Source organism: Lytechinus variegatus, chromosome 6 (assembly GCF_018143015.1).
Source record: "Lytechinus variegatus isolate NC3 chromosome 6, Lvar_3.0, whole genome shotgun sequence".
Taxonomy (NCBI): domain Eukaryota; kingdom Metazoa; phylum Echinodermata; class Echinoidea; order Temnopleuroida; family Toxopneustidae; genus Lytechinus; species Lytechinus variegatus.
The window spans coordinates 47,490,892-47,508,632 of record NC_054745.1 but is presented as its reverse complement, the minus strand read 5'-3'; the positions used below and the strand labels follow the sequence as shown (position 1 = coordinate 47,508,632).

The following is a 17,741-nucleotide window of genomic DNA, read 5'->3' as shown; positions in this document are numbered from 1 at the left end:
AAAAATGGCATAGGAAATATGCATTTTATGGTAAACTCATAGTAGAATTTAGGTGTTGCAAGAATTAAATTGTGAATGAACTGTATTGGTAGGTAAGACATGCGTAGAGGATTATTTGTCTTTATCCATTTCTATTTTCCACATTTTTCTTTTGTTTGACTTTATTTTCTAGGGGGAAGCCCCACTCCCCCATTCCTGTGGATGCCAATTGGTTGGGGGCTTGGAATAGTGCAAGTTAAAAGGGTGAACCTGAACTTTATAGATATCAAGAGAGAAAGAATTGGAAAGTTAAAATGAATAAAAACAAAGATGGAGAGAGTGAGAAAGATGGTGGACTTTCAAGGGGCATTAAAAAATCTCATATTAAAACATCATTTTTGTTTTTGTAATTATTCTATTTACCCAGGGTCAGTCAAAATATTAGCATCCACAGGAGGGTGGGATCCTTCCCGCCTTAAAACTGAAATCTAAAGAAAAGTGTAGAAATGGATAAAAGACAAAGATCCTCTGCGCATGATTTACCAGCAAATGCAGCTCATTCAGAATTTAACTCTTAGAGCACCTAAATTGTACTATAGGCCTACAATATGTGTTTACCATGCTTAGGAAACACATATTTCCTAAGCTATTTTAAAACGAGTCCTACTGCTCGGAAGTGAACAAGTTGCTTCCTTACTCATATTCAAGAACGTTTTGACTAACCTCCTTTTTTAATTGGTTGCTTTGCTCCCTCACATACCCAACAATTTGTTGTCCTCTACATTTCTTCTGCTTGGTCACTTCGCTCCCTCTTACATATTCCTCAAATCTCTTGGCCCCTGCATTTTCCTTCTGTCATTTTGCTCTCTCGCATATATCCCCCCCACAAAATTCTGCTCTGTCGCATTCGCTCCCTCGCACATATCCCAAAATTGTTTTGCCCCACCCTGCATTTTTTTTCTGCTGACAGCCATGTCCTGCCCAACCTCTCTCTCCAATACCTTGAAATGATGGGGGGGGGGTAACTTTAGATATGAGAGTGACCGAACAATTGTAAATCAGTGAAATATTTGACTTTTCTTTTGATTAGTTAATATTTTCTGTGAGAGTGATTATTGCAAAGGATTATACCCCTTTCTGTACACAAAACATACCAGTATTTTGAGAAATAACAACAGAAAAAAGACCACATTCTTCCTGACTGTTCAAATCCTTAAAAAAATAAAATATGGTAATTTTTACTTTCTCAGGCATTCATCACAGGCTCCCCAATTCCTGTCTCTATTTCTCTATCACCCCCATTCTTAATTCATCTTTTTGTCTCTATCCAACAGCTCATTTATAACTGTGGCCTTGTTCTATCCTACATGTATTCTATTCTTCTGTCAGCTTGCCGTCATTCCTACTTTTCACAAACTTTTTTCTCTTCTGACATTCAAATCAGAATGAATATACTGTAAGACATCTTCAAATTCAATGAATTCATTTTTGTTACATGCCCAGTGATAAACGTTTTCATTGAGCTATTTTAAATAATCAGAATCCACACAGCGTAAATTTTTTGTTGTAAAGTTGTGCAAATCAATGTTTGTCCAAACTTAAAAGCAAGTAATGTATAAGGTAGGACTTCTGTGTGGTTTTCAGCCTCTTCTCCAAGTTTTAATACAGTCCATTATTGTTGTTGACTTCCACTTTACCCCTCTTGGACTTTCTGGTATTCAGTAGGAGTGGTCTTCGAGAAATTAAGGTGCTGAAGACTTTGGCACTGGTGTCTTTGCAGTATCTGGGAGGTTGTTTGCTGAATCGAAAAGTCTTTTGGGAAATACCTTGGTTTGGGTGAATTCTGTAGGAGACGAATTAATAAAAAAATAAGAAAAAAGAATATTGAACAAAAACAGATACAAGAATGAAAAGATAACTATTCAAAGATAATTTTTCAATCAAATATTCGATTATCCATGAAGAACAATATTCGTTTAGAAATCAAACCTTTTGCAGTGACTTGCAACAAGATAATTTTTTTTAAAATATACATGATGATATATAAACCCTATCTAGCCCGGGGGGGGGGGGGGCTTAATAAGCTCCCCTCCCCATCCACATTTTTCATGATAAGTCCACAATGAGAAATGAGGTACCATGATTACTTTTTGGTCAATTCTGCAGAGCTTTTGAGACACCCGGATATTCAGTTACGCAACATTTTATGAGTTTATGTCGGACCAAAAATTGCTCAAAAATATTATTTTGTATACACATTTAATCCAATGGAAATTCTATTTTCAGTCATAATTGACAAATTTATCATTATTCTTGCACTTATTGGTTGAAAATAATCAAATCTTTGCTTTTTATAATCAGAATAGTGCCATGAACAGATCCCATTAAAAAAACTATAAAATACATAAGGCCCCAAAACAAAGAAATACATATGGAATTATAGAAACAATAAAATACATAAGATTAGAAATGTCATTTACCATTTATTTTTGAGCAACTTTGTTAGAAATCATAGAATTTCGGGAATTCTTTAGAGATTAACCTTTAAAACAAAGAATTCTCTATTACGCATAAATTAGCATTACTAATTTATTAACAATAAATAATTTATTAACAATAAATTTTAATGAATTCTGTAACCTTTAGTTCCATGCTTGCAGATTACATTGATGTTGATGTGTGCATTGGTTTTCGTTTTGATCAGAGGCAAGATCTGAAGAGGGGGACCAAAAAAGCCCACCTCCCCCTCCCTGGGCTATGCAATCTCAAAGTAGCCCAGGATTATGAGTTAAACCAAATTTTAAAAAATATATTTATTTAGTAGTTTACTGTAAATACACAGTATAGGCCCCGGTCCATGGTTATCCTCCTGATTAGGATAATTTTCATCTCTATTTTGCTACTGAAAATTGAATAATTAAAGCAATGTTCTATCAAAACAAAGGTAGATAAAACAGAATATATATTTCTTTAGAACGCATGTATGATATAGATCCACTGTACCTTCTGAAGACGAGGCGGGAAATCAAATATGGTTGGGACAGCATCCTGTTTAAGACGTATCGTCTGCCCAGGTCAAAGCAAGCATCTTCAAAATGATCAGAACAGAGTACAGAGCTCTTGGAGGAATTCAATGAAGCTCGCTTCATATTGACCATCCTTACTGTGTTACAGTTCCGGTCTTGGTACCGGTTCAGTCCAATGGCTGAATGGGAATCTGCAGCAAATGTAAACACATGTCATAGAATCAATTACACATAATTAAGAAAGTTTGACGTGTCCAAAGGAAACAGATGCCCCCGCAGAATTGTAGTACAAAATGTTTTTTATTGTTTTATGATGCAATTTTCTGTAAATCAATTAAACTATACACTAAATAAAATAAGATTTCAGTTCTTGATGTTTTAATAAGAGATTACCACAATTTTGTTTATGAATTTTGAACAGAAAAGTTGATATTTCCCCCAAATTACTAAATCATGGAAATTGAATGCCTACAAAAAAAAACACTTTATAAGTAATATGACATTTCATTCCTAATACATGATTATATACGTGTTGTCCCTAGGTGTCCTGAGTCTTGTCAATCGAGGGGGGGGGGCGAGGAGAATTTGCACAATGGAAAAATTGATATACATTGGGTTTCAAAGCTTAATTTCATTTCGGGTAAATCAATATGCTTTATTTCATTTGAATCAATTATACCAATTTTAGGGCATAAAATACAAATTCAATTCAAACCTATAAATATAGCCCTTGAACTACTTATTTTTTTAATTCAGGAATTCTGATCAAATGTATATTAAAAACAATCAGTAGGCCTATATAATGTTTTTAACCCTTATGAGACTGGGGGCTGATTTACCCCCTTGTCATATTTTGCAATAAATCCACTGCACAATTTTTTTTACCGCATCACTCACAGACTTACAGCATCACTCACTCACTTTTTCGAGTCTCGCGCAACTTTTGAGACCAAAATTGCGACCCCCTGGTATGTGCTTTCGAAATTACACAACATTTTGGAAGTGCATGCAGACCAAAAGTTGCTGGAAAAATGTGAATTTGCGTACAAATCTATGGAAATAGTGTTTTTAGCCATAATTCATAAATGTGCCATTATATTTCCTTTTACTGATTAAAATCAATTAATTTCAACTTTTTTACGGTCAAATATGGTCCCCGACTATTTCCATTGAAACAACAATAAACACATAAGAAAATAAGTGTGATGTTGAAATATATTGAGTCTGTGAACCAAAAGTGATCATTTCAGGGGCATTATTTAGTTAATTAGAGCAAACTTTTGATTTTACGCGTAAATTAGCAATGAGATTTAGGCAAAATTTGATTATAGTTTTTTAGAATATACCATGGGTAATGCGTTTGCCAATCATCGCTGTGATCCCATGATTGACTGCCCAGATCATAAAGCCCCCCCCCCCAGTCTTCTTAGGAAATGAAATAGCCCAGTCTATGTAGGTTACTGGTAATGTTTTTTTTTTACTTTTTCATTTTTCTTATGTACAGATTTTCAAATTTATTACTAATAGAAATTTTCAGCAATTTCTGAAAATAATGATACAGATACAAATTTTGGCAATGACTCACATTGAGTTGTACATGAAATCAAGTTTTTAAGCAATTCGGGATCTGATAATATGCACTTGTGTATATCATAACTGCGTAACCATGCATGCATTCCAAAAATAGTCTTGAATGTTGTGTGGCCCTGCCATGTTTACGAATTTATTGTAGATAAAAGTGAGCTAATCACATAGATTTGTTTGTTAAAATGATATTCTTAATATTGATTGCTGTGCAAGATTGAACAGGGAGAAGAGGAACATGACAAAGCAATCAAGAAAGAGTAAAGGGGGGAAGAGAAAGAGGATTTATTTATAACACACAAGTAAAAAAAATGTGTTTTAAAACACACTGGTTAAAACGTGCCAACCCGGGCCCCAGTTAACGCGATCAGAAATCCATTCAATATGATTGAACTTAATATCATGCAGAAATCAATACGCATATAAATATAATCAAAAAAATAAATTTTGAACCAACTTGCATAATGAGCTGTGAACTTAGCCTGTATTTTGGTGACATCTACCTACACACCAAATTTTTTTAAATCCATTGAATGTTTTTCAAGTTATTGCGCGGAAACCAAGGGGGGGGCTGACAGGGGCAACACTTAATGCCCCCTCCGGGCTTCATCTGCAGGGGCATAAAAACTCTAGGCCTACTCATCAGCAGGGGCCCGTTTCTCAACACCTGGACAAGTTAGTCCTATTTATCTACCAAACACAGAATTAGTTCCAAAATTACCCAAAAGGATTAACTAGAATCCATTAATATCATATTGATACTATTGGTGGAAAGTACATACCAGACGTAGCCTTAGTCACAAAATAGCAAATTTTCCAAAAGTTGCAAAAAATAGAGGCAAAATATGCTTAAAAAGTACTTAAACATGCAGACATGGGCATTAAATTTCTGAGGAAATGAAATTAACACTAATTCATATCATGATAAAAAAAATTACATGTAAGTGGACATTGAGATATTTATCCCAAGATATAAAATTTGAATAGTTTACGTAAGTAAACCATAAGGCTTTCTTCCTAACATGATGGTTTCTAGTGTTGCTGTTGGATGTTTGTGGTCTATATCATGGTTCTTCCACTTTATATGTTTGTCATTTTGCCTCCGACGAAGATTCTGCTAGGATCGAAAGCTTAGGCCCCCTTTTGACTCTCTAATTTACTCCAGATAAGCAGTTTTCAGCAGCTTCTTTTTGCCTTTAACATGATGATAATCAAACAGATTTTCAGGATTCCAAACATCATCAAAAAAATATGGGCTATTCCACGGTTACTCACGTTACATTTGGAGACACCTTGACTCATACTTGGAGCTGTAACACCATTATTATTGTTAGGAACTAAACATCTCCTTATCACGACAAAGTACACAGTCTGACTATCCTTTGTATAAAAACAAAACTTGGGAAATTCTATTATGCTCCTGGCAAATCTTTGGAATGTGTCGGTTACTCACGTTACATGATTTGGACATGCATAAAATTAAAAGTCAACATAAGTGAAAAGTCTCCTCATACAAGCTTTTATGAAAGTTGATTATATCCATTTCAAAGAAGTGTATTAGGGAGACAAACTTTGTATATATTAAAAAATAAAGAACACATGGTTTTTACTTGGGGTGCAGATAATATGGTTACTCACGTTACGGTTACTCACGTTACATTTTGTCTATGTATGGTTAACAACACACATGTCATTAAAAATTCAATAATGTGTGTAAAATTCATTGCTAGGAACATCTAAAAGAGATTTTATACCAAAAATTGGAACAATCAGAGCTTTATTAGGGAGTAGGAGGGAAAAGTATGATTTCGCTTACTAATTATGCATTAATTAGCATAATCGCCTAATACCAATTTGCATGGAATAAATTACTGTATAGTATTGTAGATTATGTCCAAGACAACCTGCACGCAAATTTTCGGCGTGATCGTGCGGCCAATGGCCGAGACCTCAAGGGGGGCCTGGGAGCCCCCCCTCCCCCCACCCCGGGCCATATCAACTCCAAAAATTACCCCGCCTAGATAGGGTTACAGGTAAGGGCATTTAATGTGTTGTTCAAACACTCTTAAAGTTTGGTTAATCAAAACCAAGTCTTACTAATGCACTCTCGCATTGTGAATACTTCTACTAATATTCAATTTTTTTGTGTGATTGTATGACCACTGATATTTTGATGAACAGAGTCGCATCAAAGAGATGTACCCTCATTTTGCTTTTAATTAATCAAAAGTAATTTCACAACTCACCATGAGACTTAAAATTTGACACCCCACAGAAAATGTACCGAACTGAATAATTTTTACTGGTTACTCACATTACATGATGGTTACTCACGTTACAAAGTTACTCACGTTACAGTTTTTCTTAATCAATTATATTAAAAAATTGTACTTTTTAATGATTTTGATCATCATCACTGTGTCAAAGATTGTTTGAAGGAAGAGAATTTAAAAACCCACCAATTAACTCTGAAGAATTTTTCTCTCAGAAAACAAAGTCAGTTTTTTCGGTTACTCACGTTACATCACTGAGCAGTTGCAATATTTATTTTTGAATGAGTACTACAAATTTACTTGAAAAGCGGTTGTGTATTTTAAGTAATTTGACTCTTCTAAACTTCAGAAATATATAAAGTGGTATGTTGTTGCAACAACAAAATGGTAATAAGGCATATTTCATTTTTCACTATTTTTCTTGTATTTGGTACACAATGGAAAACACAACTTTTGACCATTTTTTCCAAAGTATACATATGAAAATAAACTTTTATTTCATGTTCCTGAAACTATCATGTATGAAGGACTTAAAGTATTAAAAAATTCAAGAAAATATTGAATTTGAATTTTTAAGCTCATGTCCACCAACCTGTGGAATTGCCCATATATTATCATGGATTGTTAAACTCTTTAGATACCTAAACGCACAATTTTATGAATGCTATGCGTATATTAGAGGAAGAATTTATTAAAATTTTGATAAGGGTCTGAAAACGAGTCCAATTATGGATGACCTGAAGTGGTAGAATCTTTGTCAATTCAATTATTTTACTACCTTAAATTAACACTTGTTATAATTTTCTGTGCATTACAATTACTATTGAATGATTTATCCCACTTGTTTGCTATATAATTCATTTTTCTTTAAATTATTACGTAATAAAATTTTCAAATTTCGAGGCTCATTTGAATGTCACAGTCTATCCACATGATATCACTACATAAAGGACAAGTCCACTCCAACAAAAACTTTATTTGAATAAAAAGAGAAAAATTCAACAACCATAACACTGAAAATTTCATCAAAATTGCATGTAAAATAAGAAAGTTATGGCATTCTAAAGTTTCGCTTCATTTCACAAAACAGTTATGCACATCTCGGTCGATATGCAAATGAGAAACTGATGACATCACTCACTATTTCTTTTGTAATCTATTATATGAAATATGAATTATTTTTATTTCTCGTCATTGTCATGTGAAATGAAGTGTCATTCCTCCCTGAACACGTGGAATTACATTATTTTAACATTTTGTGCTTCAGGCAAGGAGGTCCTAATTGTCAAATTTGTAAAAAATGAAATATTGTATAATTCAAACAATAAAAAAACAAAAGAAATAGTGAGTGACATCATCGACTCTCTCATTTGAATGTAACTGGCTCGTTAATATAACTATTTTGTTCAAAATAAGCGAAACTTTGAAATGTCATTAATTTATTATTTTACATCCGATTTTGATTAAATTTTCAGCATTGTGCTTGTCTGGTCTTTCTCCATTGATTCAAATCAACATTTTTTCTGAGGTGGACTTGACCCTTAAGAAAGAAGTAAGTTATGACAGGTTTGGAGATGTCATAACTATTTGGTCAAGTTGTCCCCAATCTTGGCAAAGAGGGATTCGTGAAACAGTTCGCTAACAGGTAGCTAACTATTTCCAATTTAGTTAAGAAGTTAGAAGACTTAACGGTGTTGAGAAACGGGCCCCAGTCTACGCAAGCAGAACCAAACAGAATCAGTTTGCCACACTCAAATTCCCAATTTGCACTCGCATCAATTATTTAGTTACGTACCTATCATTTTATGATCTAGTGCATAGAACAAATGACCATTTTTTTTAGGTCGGAATGTCAACAATTTTCAGCTCGTGCTTCGCATTCCCATTATTGAAATATGTACCATCCTCATGGTTAAACAGTCCTTAACAGGATCATGCTAGAACACTTATTAAAAATTATGTTCGTGCTTGGCATTCTCAGTAATTATCTAGAACACACACATCTTGTTCAGGATCACAAACGGTGCCTAGAATGTTAAATTTTCAGGACAAAATACATCCTAAATACATATATAAAAGTTCCAAAAAAAGTAAGAAAAAAAATTGCTTGCCTTTGCACTTTTTATATAAGGCCTACGTGATTATTTCATATTGATGTTATTTTATAAGAAACCAACTCGCATATTTAATGACCCAGTGTAGTGGTCCACCCGGATACCCCCAACCAGTAATTGGGAGGAGATACCTGCGGGTCACAGTTCTGTGTGCGCACCCTTGTAGGCGACCCAGATTGGCTGGCTCCTCCAATACGCCTTGGAATGTCTTTAACAGATATATGGCACTATATAAATGCTGTGCATCATCATCTACCAACACACCCAAATTTTAAAAAATCTGATGACTTTTGATAAGATATCATGAGGAATCCAACTCGCATATTTGATGAGCTGTGATCTTTGACCAGCATATTCCGAATTCGAACTTAGCCTGTATTGGTATCATCTACCTACACACCCAAATTTGTTCAAATAAGTAGAATATTTCATAACTCATAAAAAAGACATTATCATGCGGAAACTAAATTGCATATTTAATGTGTTTTGACCTGCCGACTCCAAATTCAAACTTGGCCTGTACTATCAGAGGGTCGTGTGTTCGAATCCCGCCATGGACTAGCGTCCTTTGGCAAGGCGTTAATCCATTTTGCCACTCTCCACCAGGTGTTAAATGGGTACCTGGTAGGATGTGAAAGCCTATGTATAATGTAGTATGCCTAGCAATTGAGTCTTGGAACTCTTGTTGGAGTGCTCCCCAGGGAGTGGAGAAGGTGCATACATTGTACGCAGGCATACAAGGTTCTGATGACCGTGGTAATACTGAGTCTGGAAAGCGCTTAGTCTCTTAGAGACGTCGTTCCGATGCATTAAGCGCTATATAAATATGTGGAATATTATTATTATTATTACTATGGTGTCATTCACTCCTATGGTGTCACCCACTCCAAGCTGTGGGGAAGTTACACATTGATGCAGAGGTTCGAGCCCTGATCACGTCTTTCGGATTGTGACATTAAAGGTCGGTCCCAGACGTAAATAATCAAACCTGATTGATATACGTCTGTCAAAAACTCAAAATACACACACACACTCCTAGTACCAATGATTAATGTTAATGTTTGGACCTCAAAGGCGACATTACCCAAAATATGGGTTGCCGGTTGGACAATGCTGTTCTGAATCTGATTTCAAACCCAAGACTTTGGTAAATGTACGCCTTAATACAAATTGGAGTTATGCGATATGACTTTCATTTGGTGGGAAGACATTTAATACTTTATAAAATTAGTTGAAATTAAAATGGATTATATTAATGCTCACTGTTGGTGAGCATTTCTACATGATCCCCCTATTGAGATTTATAGTAAATATTTTGGAATTATATTAGTTATGCGACCCCTCCCTCATGATGATCACAGCATTATTTGTAATGGGGATATATTTCGTTCATATTCTTGTCTCTTCTTTCTCTTTTTAGCCTTTTTTTTGCTTGTTAAAACCTTTTCATTTTTTTGGGGGGGGGGCTTGCCAAATTTTATGTGGGTCAAAATTACATTCATTTTTTTAGTGACAATCTTATTTTTCATTTGTCAAATTTTACGCAAGACAAAATTACCTTCGATCATTATTACAGTTAAAACCTTTTTTTTTTTTTTTTGGGGGGGGGGGTTGCCAAATATAACATGGACAAAATGACTTTCCCTTTTCTTATTTATTTTTTTTGGGGGAGCTTGCCGAATATCACGCGAACGAAATGACTTTCATTTTTAGTGACCATCACTTTACGTGAGACAAAATGACCGGTTTTTTTTTAAGTGAGAACCTTTTTTGGGAGTTGTCTAATTGTACTTGAGAAAATTCACCCCACCCCCCCCCCTACTTTGGAAAATCTTGGATTTACCTCTAGTTTTAATCATGATTAACCCTAAATAGACTGGGCTATTTCGATGCCTAAGAAGACTGGGGAGGGGGGCTGATTCAGCGCCCCCTTATGATCTCGGACGTCGATTGCGCGATCGCGACGAAAACTGGCACACATTACCCATGGCATAATCTACCAAATTATCACATCAAATTATGCAAAAAATCTCATGTTTCATTAATTATGCTAATTTTTGCGTAAAATCATTAGTTTGCTCTAATTAATAAAATAATGCCCCTGAAATGCTAATTTTTGTTTCACCTACTCTAGATAGGCATCTGATCAAATTTATTTTTAAAAAATTTCAACATCATGTTTATTTTCTTATGTATTCTATTGTTTTCTAAATTTCTTATGTATTTCATTGTTTTTCGACTTTGTTTTTCATTGTTTTTTCAATGGAAATTGTCAGGGACTTTATTTTGACCATGAAAAAGATAAAATAAATTGATTTTAAGCAGTAAAAGGAAAAATAATAATACATTTATGAATTTTGGCTAAAAACACTATTTGTATTGGATTTGTACACAAATTCACGTTTTTGAGTAATTTTGGGTCTGCATGCACGAACGAAATGTTGCGTAATTTCGAAACTGTGTACCCGGGGGTCACAATTTTGGTCTCAAAAGTTGTGCGAGACTTGAAAGTAAAAAGTCAGCGAGCAACGCGGTCAAAAAGATTTGCGCGGCGGATTTATCACGAAAAATGTCGAGGGGGGGGCTGATTCAGTCTTTTTAGGGTTAAGATCATGCGTATACCACGGCAGAGGCGTAAACCGCTGCAGGGGCATGCAGGCTGGCCCTTGATCCCTAGTGGATTTCACCGGAAAAAAAATCCAGATGAGAGAAAAGGAAAGAAAGAAAGAAAGAGAGAGGGGGGGGGAGAAAGGGAAGACTGGGAAATAAACGAAAAGGTCCCCCCCCCAAAAAAAAAGGAGGGGAAAAGAGAGAAGAAAAAGCGAAATCATTAAAGGGGTGTATATTATAACTTCGTTTATAATTGTTTTTCCTTCTTTTATGGGGGGGGGGTCAAAAAAATAAAAACCTTAACGAAATGTTTTTCTATAATTACATTTAGGTCTGCACTCGCGATTTAATAAAAAATAGTAGCCATCTATATACAAATGATGCGTTAGAGTGGGTCAGTAGGAACTCTGTGTACAAGGTAACCACATGCACACAGTTCCACTGACCCACGAATGGAATTTTTTTTTTAATAAACCACAAAAATTAATGATTTACTGGATGCATGATAATTTCATGCGTCCGCTAAATTTAATTTACCGGACACATGATTTTTTTTACCGGACGCATGATTTATTTACTGGACGCATGATTTATTTACCGGATCGATGCATGAAAATTCCAAAATCTAATGCAGAGCGCAGACACTTTGATAACCCTGGACAACATAAATATGGGCTTAACTGGATAATGTTGCCACAAAGATATTGTTATACCCAAAATGCCAGATACAGCTTTGCATTGACTATATCTTGAGCAGTTGAGGCAGCCTCCGACCTCCAATACATGTAGCTGTGTGTGTGTATGCGGGCCGCGCCGGGGGCCAGCGCCTGCCTGGGCCTGCAGTGGATATTTCGCTGTGCACAGCCAGCCCAGGGCAGTATAGACATGATAGATCTAACGTTAGATCGTACATGTATGTCTGGACTTCTCAACTAACGAGTATGTGGGCAGTTTTAATCCCAATGACAATTACGGTACCGTATTTGTACTTACAGATCATTTTGCATCCTTTGATTCATTCTGCTTTGATCGAAATTCAAATTTTGACGTAAACAAGTGACGGTAACAGTACATGCGCGATGACATCACAATGACCTTTTCGGGCGATTGCTTGTTTACAGTTGATATCGTTGCGTTTTGATTATCGGGATATCGTTCATGCAGCCCAGTAAAATTTTTGCATTGCTCTCAACCAATCAGATTGCAGGGATTTTCTCATCCATTCTATAAAAAGTTTTAAAATTGCTAAAGATCCAGAGATATCAAAACCCACCTGCTGATTTAGCACTGGGGTACACAAGCCAGGGTTATGCCCAGTGCATGCCCCCCGAATGTTCTACGTACAACCAAGATATAAAAAAATGAAGGGAATTAAAGAAACCAAAATTAGGAAAAGTGTAAGGTAAGATATCTGTCTCAAATTTAGATTTGCACGAAAGGTTTTTTCTCGCTTGCTTCATTCGCTTGGAACATATAAAGCAACTTTATTCCCACGTGCCATATGTTTCGGCCTCTTTCTTTCTACTATTTCATTTTTTTTACTCATCATGCTCCTGCCACACAGGGGTTTGCCCTAATGCATGAACAATCATTAAAAAATATCATTTTCATACCATGTGACTGGGAATTTTTTGCTCTACCCCTCCCCCCTCCTCGATCCCTGTATCGATTTGACTTGACATGGGCCTATACCTGATGTATTCTGCTTCAATATAAAATCATAACGGATAGAACACCTTGAATACAGGCCAAACAGCCTAACGACACACACACACACACATTGCCGTGTCACGTGACAATCAGTATTAAACGAGGATGTGTACAACCCTATGGCGACAAGGCTAGTCGCAAAAGTTGAGCAAGTTCTGGACGAATAGGCTTCAATACCCCAAGAAAAGTAGTATCTAGGGACTAATTAAAAATAGTTTTCTTAATGGAGTTCCATGTTAAAATCTAGTAATTTAAGTCCAACTTTTAATTCGCGTGCACTCACTTTTTTAACACAGGAATTAATAGGCACGGTGCCTAGAGTGTCATCTACCAACACACCTAAATTTAAAAAAAAAACAATCAAATATATTTCAATTTATTGCACTGAAACCAAGTGGGGGTGGGGGGGGGGGAGGCAGGCAAATCAATGGACAGGTGGAACGCTTAATGCCCCCTCCGGACTTTGTCTGCGAGAGCATAATTACAGAGGAGCTGAATTTGAAGAGGGCCTGAATCAAGACTGAAACATCGCAATACGTGTAAGTGGAGTAGCCTAGGCTAGGGCACTCACACTAGTACGAGGCCCGGGGGGAGGGGGCACTCAGTATATAATGCATAGTGGGTATGTGCCGCGGAGGGGACCCCCATTTTTACACCCAAATTTCCGTTCCAAGCCAAGGCATAGCATTTTTGTCTTATTGAGAAAAAAACAAAGAAAGCTGCTCCAAGGCAAAGCATTTTGTTCTTATCTAGAAAAAAGAAGAAATTCGCTCCAAAGCTTCGCATATTTTTCGTTACGCCATTCCGGTCGCATTGATCTGCTGCAATTTTGGTGAAAAGCGGCCACAGAGCGCTGTCCGACCATCGTCTCTGAGCGAGCGCACCCGGCGGAGGCTGCGCTAGCTGCATCACAGATGCCCGTTCCATAGGGATGCATACGCACATACTCACACGCTGGCGATCGATCCGTTCCAACTTCCAAGGACCCCCATTTCACAAAATTTTAGTTCCAAACCCCGTTCCGAGGACCCTCCTTTTTACAATACTCCCGCTCCAAGCCCAAGGCCCCCGTTTTTGTCTCTCCTGCGGCACACCCCCACCACTTTTTTGTTCAAGTGCCCCGGCCCCGGGGTACGAGGTTAGTGAGGCTGGGTAAACTTGCGCCAAGTTGCGGCCAAGCCCGCCCAACATGCCCAAACTGTTGAATAAATTTGTTATTTCAAATTAAAAAAAAATATATTTGTCATCTGATTTCAATGAAATTTTCAGCATTTTGCTCTGTATGAATTTTACATTATTTGCTAAGTTCTAGGCCAAAATATCTTCAGCCTGTATAATTCCTCACCATTTTAGGTGTGCAGAAAAGACCAATCCCCCCCCCCCCTTGTCTGACTACAGTACACAAACTTGAATACATGGGACTATAATTTTTACAGTACACAGCTTCTTGCAAATGAAAGTAGCAGGTATGGCAACCACTACGATTTCCCATTTTGTTTTCAACGTAATTCAAACATAGCTGAACTTACGAATGCAATGTCCGTCCACATTCTACTAATTAGAGAAGTTGTTTGCAGCTCTTGTTGGCATGAATAACCATGATAACGTGAAATCTAAGCTAAACAGGAAAGGTTCACCAACATGCCGACCTGTGAGTGTGACCGTCCCGCGGCCGGATATCGATCGATCGAAGATCGGCTTGAGCAAGGTGCAGCCAATCAGCGACGATCTCATATACCCTGCCAGAAAGAGGAGACAGAATTATTTTACATGGACAGAATTATTTTACATGGACGGAATTTTTTGTGATGTGACACAAAATCATTTCGTCGACGGAATTTTTTGTGATGTGACACAAAATCATTTCATCGACGGAATAGATATTCGCATCGCAACGAAATGAATTTTGAGGACGAAATTGATTATAAGTATACGAAATCACACTGCATCATGACGAAATGAATTTCGTTGGAGTGAAACACAAATTTTCCTACAGAATTTTCCTTTGAACACTTGGGGTGCCATTTCGTTAGATCAAAATTCATTTCGTGTGTACGAAATAAATTTTGTGGACGAAATTACATTTTGTCTCGACGAAAATTTATTTTGTGTGACAAGAATAATTTCGTATACGAAATAAAATTGCATCATGACGAAATCATTTTCATATCAACAAAAAAAATTTTGTGTACGGAATGGCGTGAATTGGACGGAGTATGGCACGCCAAAAAAATTTTGTGGACGCAATTACATTTCGTCTAGACGAAATTTTTTTCGTTGAGACAAAATTAATTTTGGGTGACACAAAATAAATTTCGTGTACGAAATAAAACAGCGTCATGACGAAAAGATTTTCGTCTGAATAAAAACACATTTTGTGTACGGAATTGCTTGAATTGCACAGAATATACTGGCGGACACTTGGCGCCCCATAGATGATGAGTGCAAGACGTATATGATTGATCAGGTGATGAGTGGGAATGAAGTGAAGAAGAGAAGAGTGACGTCATTCCCTGTATCTACTAGACTGACTGATCAATGGAGTGCGGAGCTTAGGCGATTTCTCCATGTATCATCTCGTGTAATGATCTCATCATCAGGCAAGATAATTGCTTGTGATCGAGATAGTATTCTCTTATTCTTATTCGACTCACGTTCTAAACGATGATATTTTGGGGATCAATGGGTTATTGATTTTATTAAAATATACAATGACCAGAATGAAACAATCTTTGGATAAATGAAATACCTATAGTAATCATGTCAAATAACTTAATAGGCCTGATAAGACCTAATATAACTCTCACCCATTTTAAACAACACGGTTAAAAATATATATCAAAACAAATACTCCTGCATCCAAGAACGTATATCATTTAGATGGAAATTGGTCTAAATATCATTTGATGAAGCTATTGTGTGCGAGGATATATTTTATAATATTATATTTTCACATTTTCCCGTATTTGAAAGGTAGATGTCCATACACATCATGATATGGAGGGGCAGATATTGATCAGATTCAACTGACCACAGTGACTTAAAACACTTAGTTCAGGATGGGCACTCGGATTTACTTGGCGAGCCAAGTTCCAATGCTTGGACAAATCGCAGTTGTCCGAAGATATGGATATTATGTAACGTAAACATTATGTGATACTAAAATAATAGAGGTTGAAAACATATTGAATATTGATATTATGATGCATGGTAGACTTAGAGGGGAGAGAGAGAGAGAGAAAGGGAAATACGGGGAATAAGAAAGTAAAGGGGTTGAGGAAGGTGAAACAGAAAGAGAGAGAGAGAGAAGGTAAGATGTATGGATATGACGGGCCAGGGATGATGGGTAGATACTGTTTTAGATATCATTCCCCTTATAACACTGGGGTAAATCCGATCCGAGCAATGGGGGGATGATAAATAATAATAAAAAAATGGGACACCCACCACATCAAGGGCTATGTATACGGGAGTAATAATAAAAATAATAATAATAACGGTATACATGTATTTACCCAGGGTAGCCACTTCAGTTCCGAAAACTGTTCTTCCAGCGGGCCCTGCTATTATTATTACCCGGCTATAAAGCTAGGCTACCTATTCGGTGCTTACAGCTTTTTGAGGAATTACTTCCTGCCGCTACCCATTTACCTCACCTGGGTCGAGTGTAGCACACTGTGGATGAATTCCTTGCTGAATGAAAGTAGTATATGTACACAATGCTAAGGGCCTCAAACGATCTTTTTTGATGGATATAAAAATAATGATGTACAGTTAATATCAATATGCGAGCGAGTATTTAGAAGACAAAGTTATGTCCAAAAACCTCTATCAAGACTGGGATGTAATTATCACATCACAGGCAGTGTATACATATGTTTATATTGTAAATATATATATTACCAAAGACATATCAGGAATATGTTCGATGGCTATGGTGAATTAGATTTGTTAGGTTATAAGTAAATGAATTAGAGCAAATATCAGTATGCGAGCTAAAGAAGCAAGGGAGCACAATTGTTAATAGTTTAAGACAAAATTATGACTAAATTATCTTTCAAGGGGTATGTAATTATGGGAAAATGCAGAGACTGGGCGTATTTTGCTAGTCTTGAAAAGTTGCTTCAGTCGTTTAAAATGATGTGCATATAATTACAGAGGATGATGAAGGTTAATTAGCAATAAATTACAGAACTACTGAAGGAAAGGAAAAGAAATACAAACACTCCATATTTTGTTCAAAAACTCATTGCTGATTGGTTAAAGATTTTATTTATTTATTCATTCATGCATGTTCACAATGTACAATGTAAAAGAATACACAGATAATATATAAATATATACATGAAACACAAGTAAATAATTAACATACAAAGGTGTTGCAACATAGGCTAAAAGCTTGATTGAAGCACCTTTAAACTGGTTTTGCATCCAATAAAACAGAA

General features: G+C 36.3%; 1 protein-coding gene across 2 annotated transcripts; it reads right to left on the bottom strand.

The window, feature by feature from the left end:
• Positions 1 to 124: 124 nt before the first annotated feature.
• Positions 125 to 15,031, bottom strand: LOC121417570. Of its 2 annotated transcripts, none has more exons than XR_005970388.1 (3): positions 14,826 to 15,031; positions 2,983 to 3,196; positions 125 to 1,822 (listed from the first exon to the last, which is right to left on the bottom strand). XR_005970388.1 is itself a non-coding variant. In XM_041611307.1 (3 exons), the coding sequence occupies exons 1-3, from the start codon at positions 12,584 to 12,586 to the stop codon at positions 1,639 to 1,641; spliced, it is 405 nt and encodes a 134-aa protein (XP_041467241.1). In that variant the 5' UTR covers positions 12,587 to 12,713; the 3' UTR covers positions 125 to 1,638. The 2 variants fall into 2 exon arrangements, 1 of the variants encoding a protein (XP_041467241.1); XM_041611307.1 differs by lacking the exon at positions 14,826 to 15,031 and adding an exon at positions 12,580 to 12,713.
• Between the last annotated feature and the right edge of the window lie 2,710 nt (positions 15,032 to 17,741).

Coding starts and splice junctions, on each gene's coding strand:
- LOC121417570 (XM_041611307.1), bottom strand. Junction 1,823..2,982: donor TCCCGCCTCGTCTTCAGAAG/GTACAGTGGATC, acceptor CGTCTCCTACAG/AATTCACCCAAACCAAGGTA.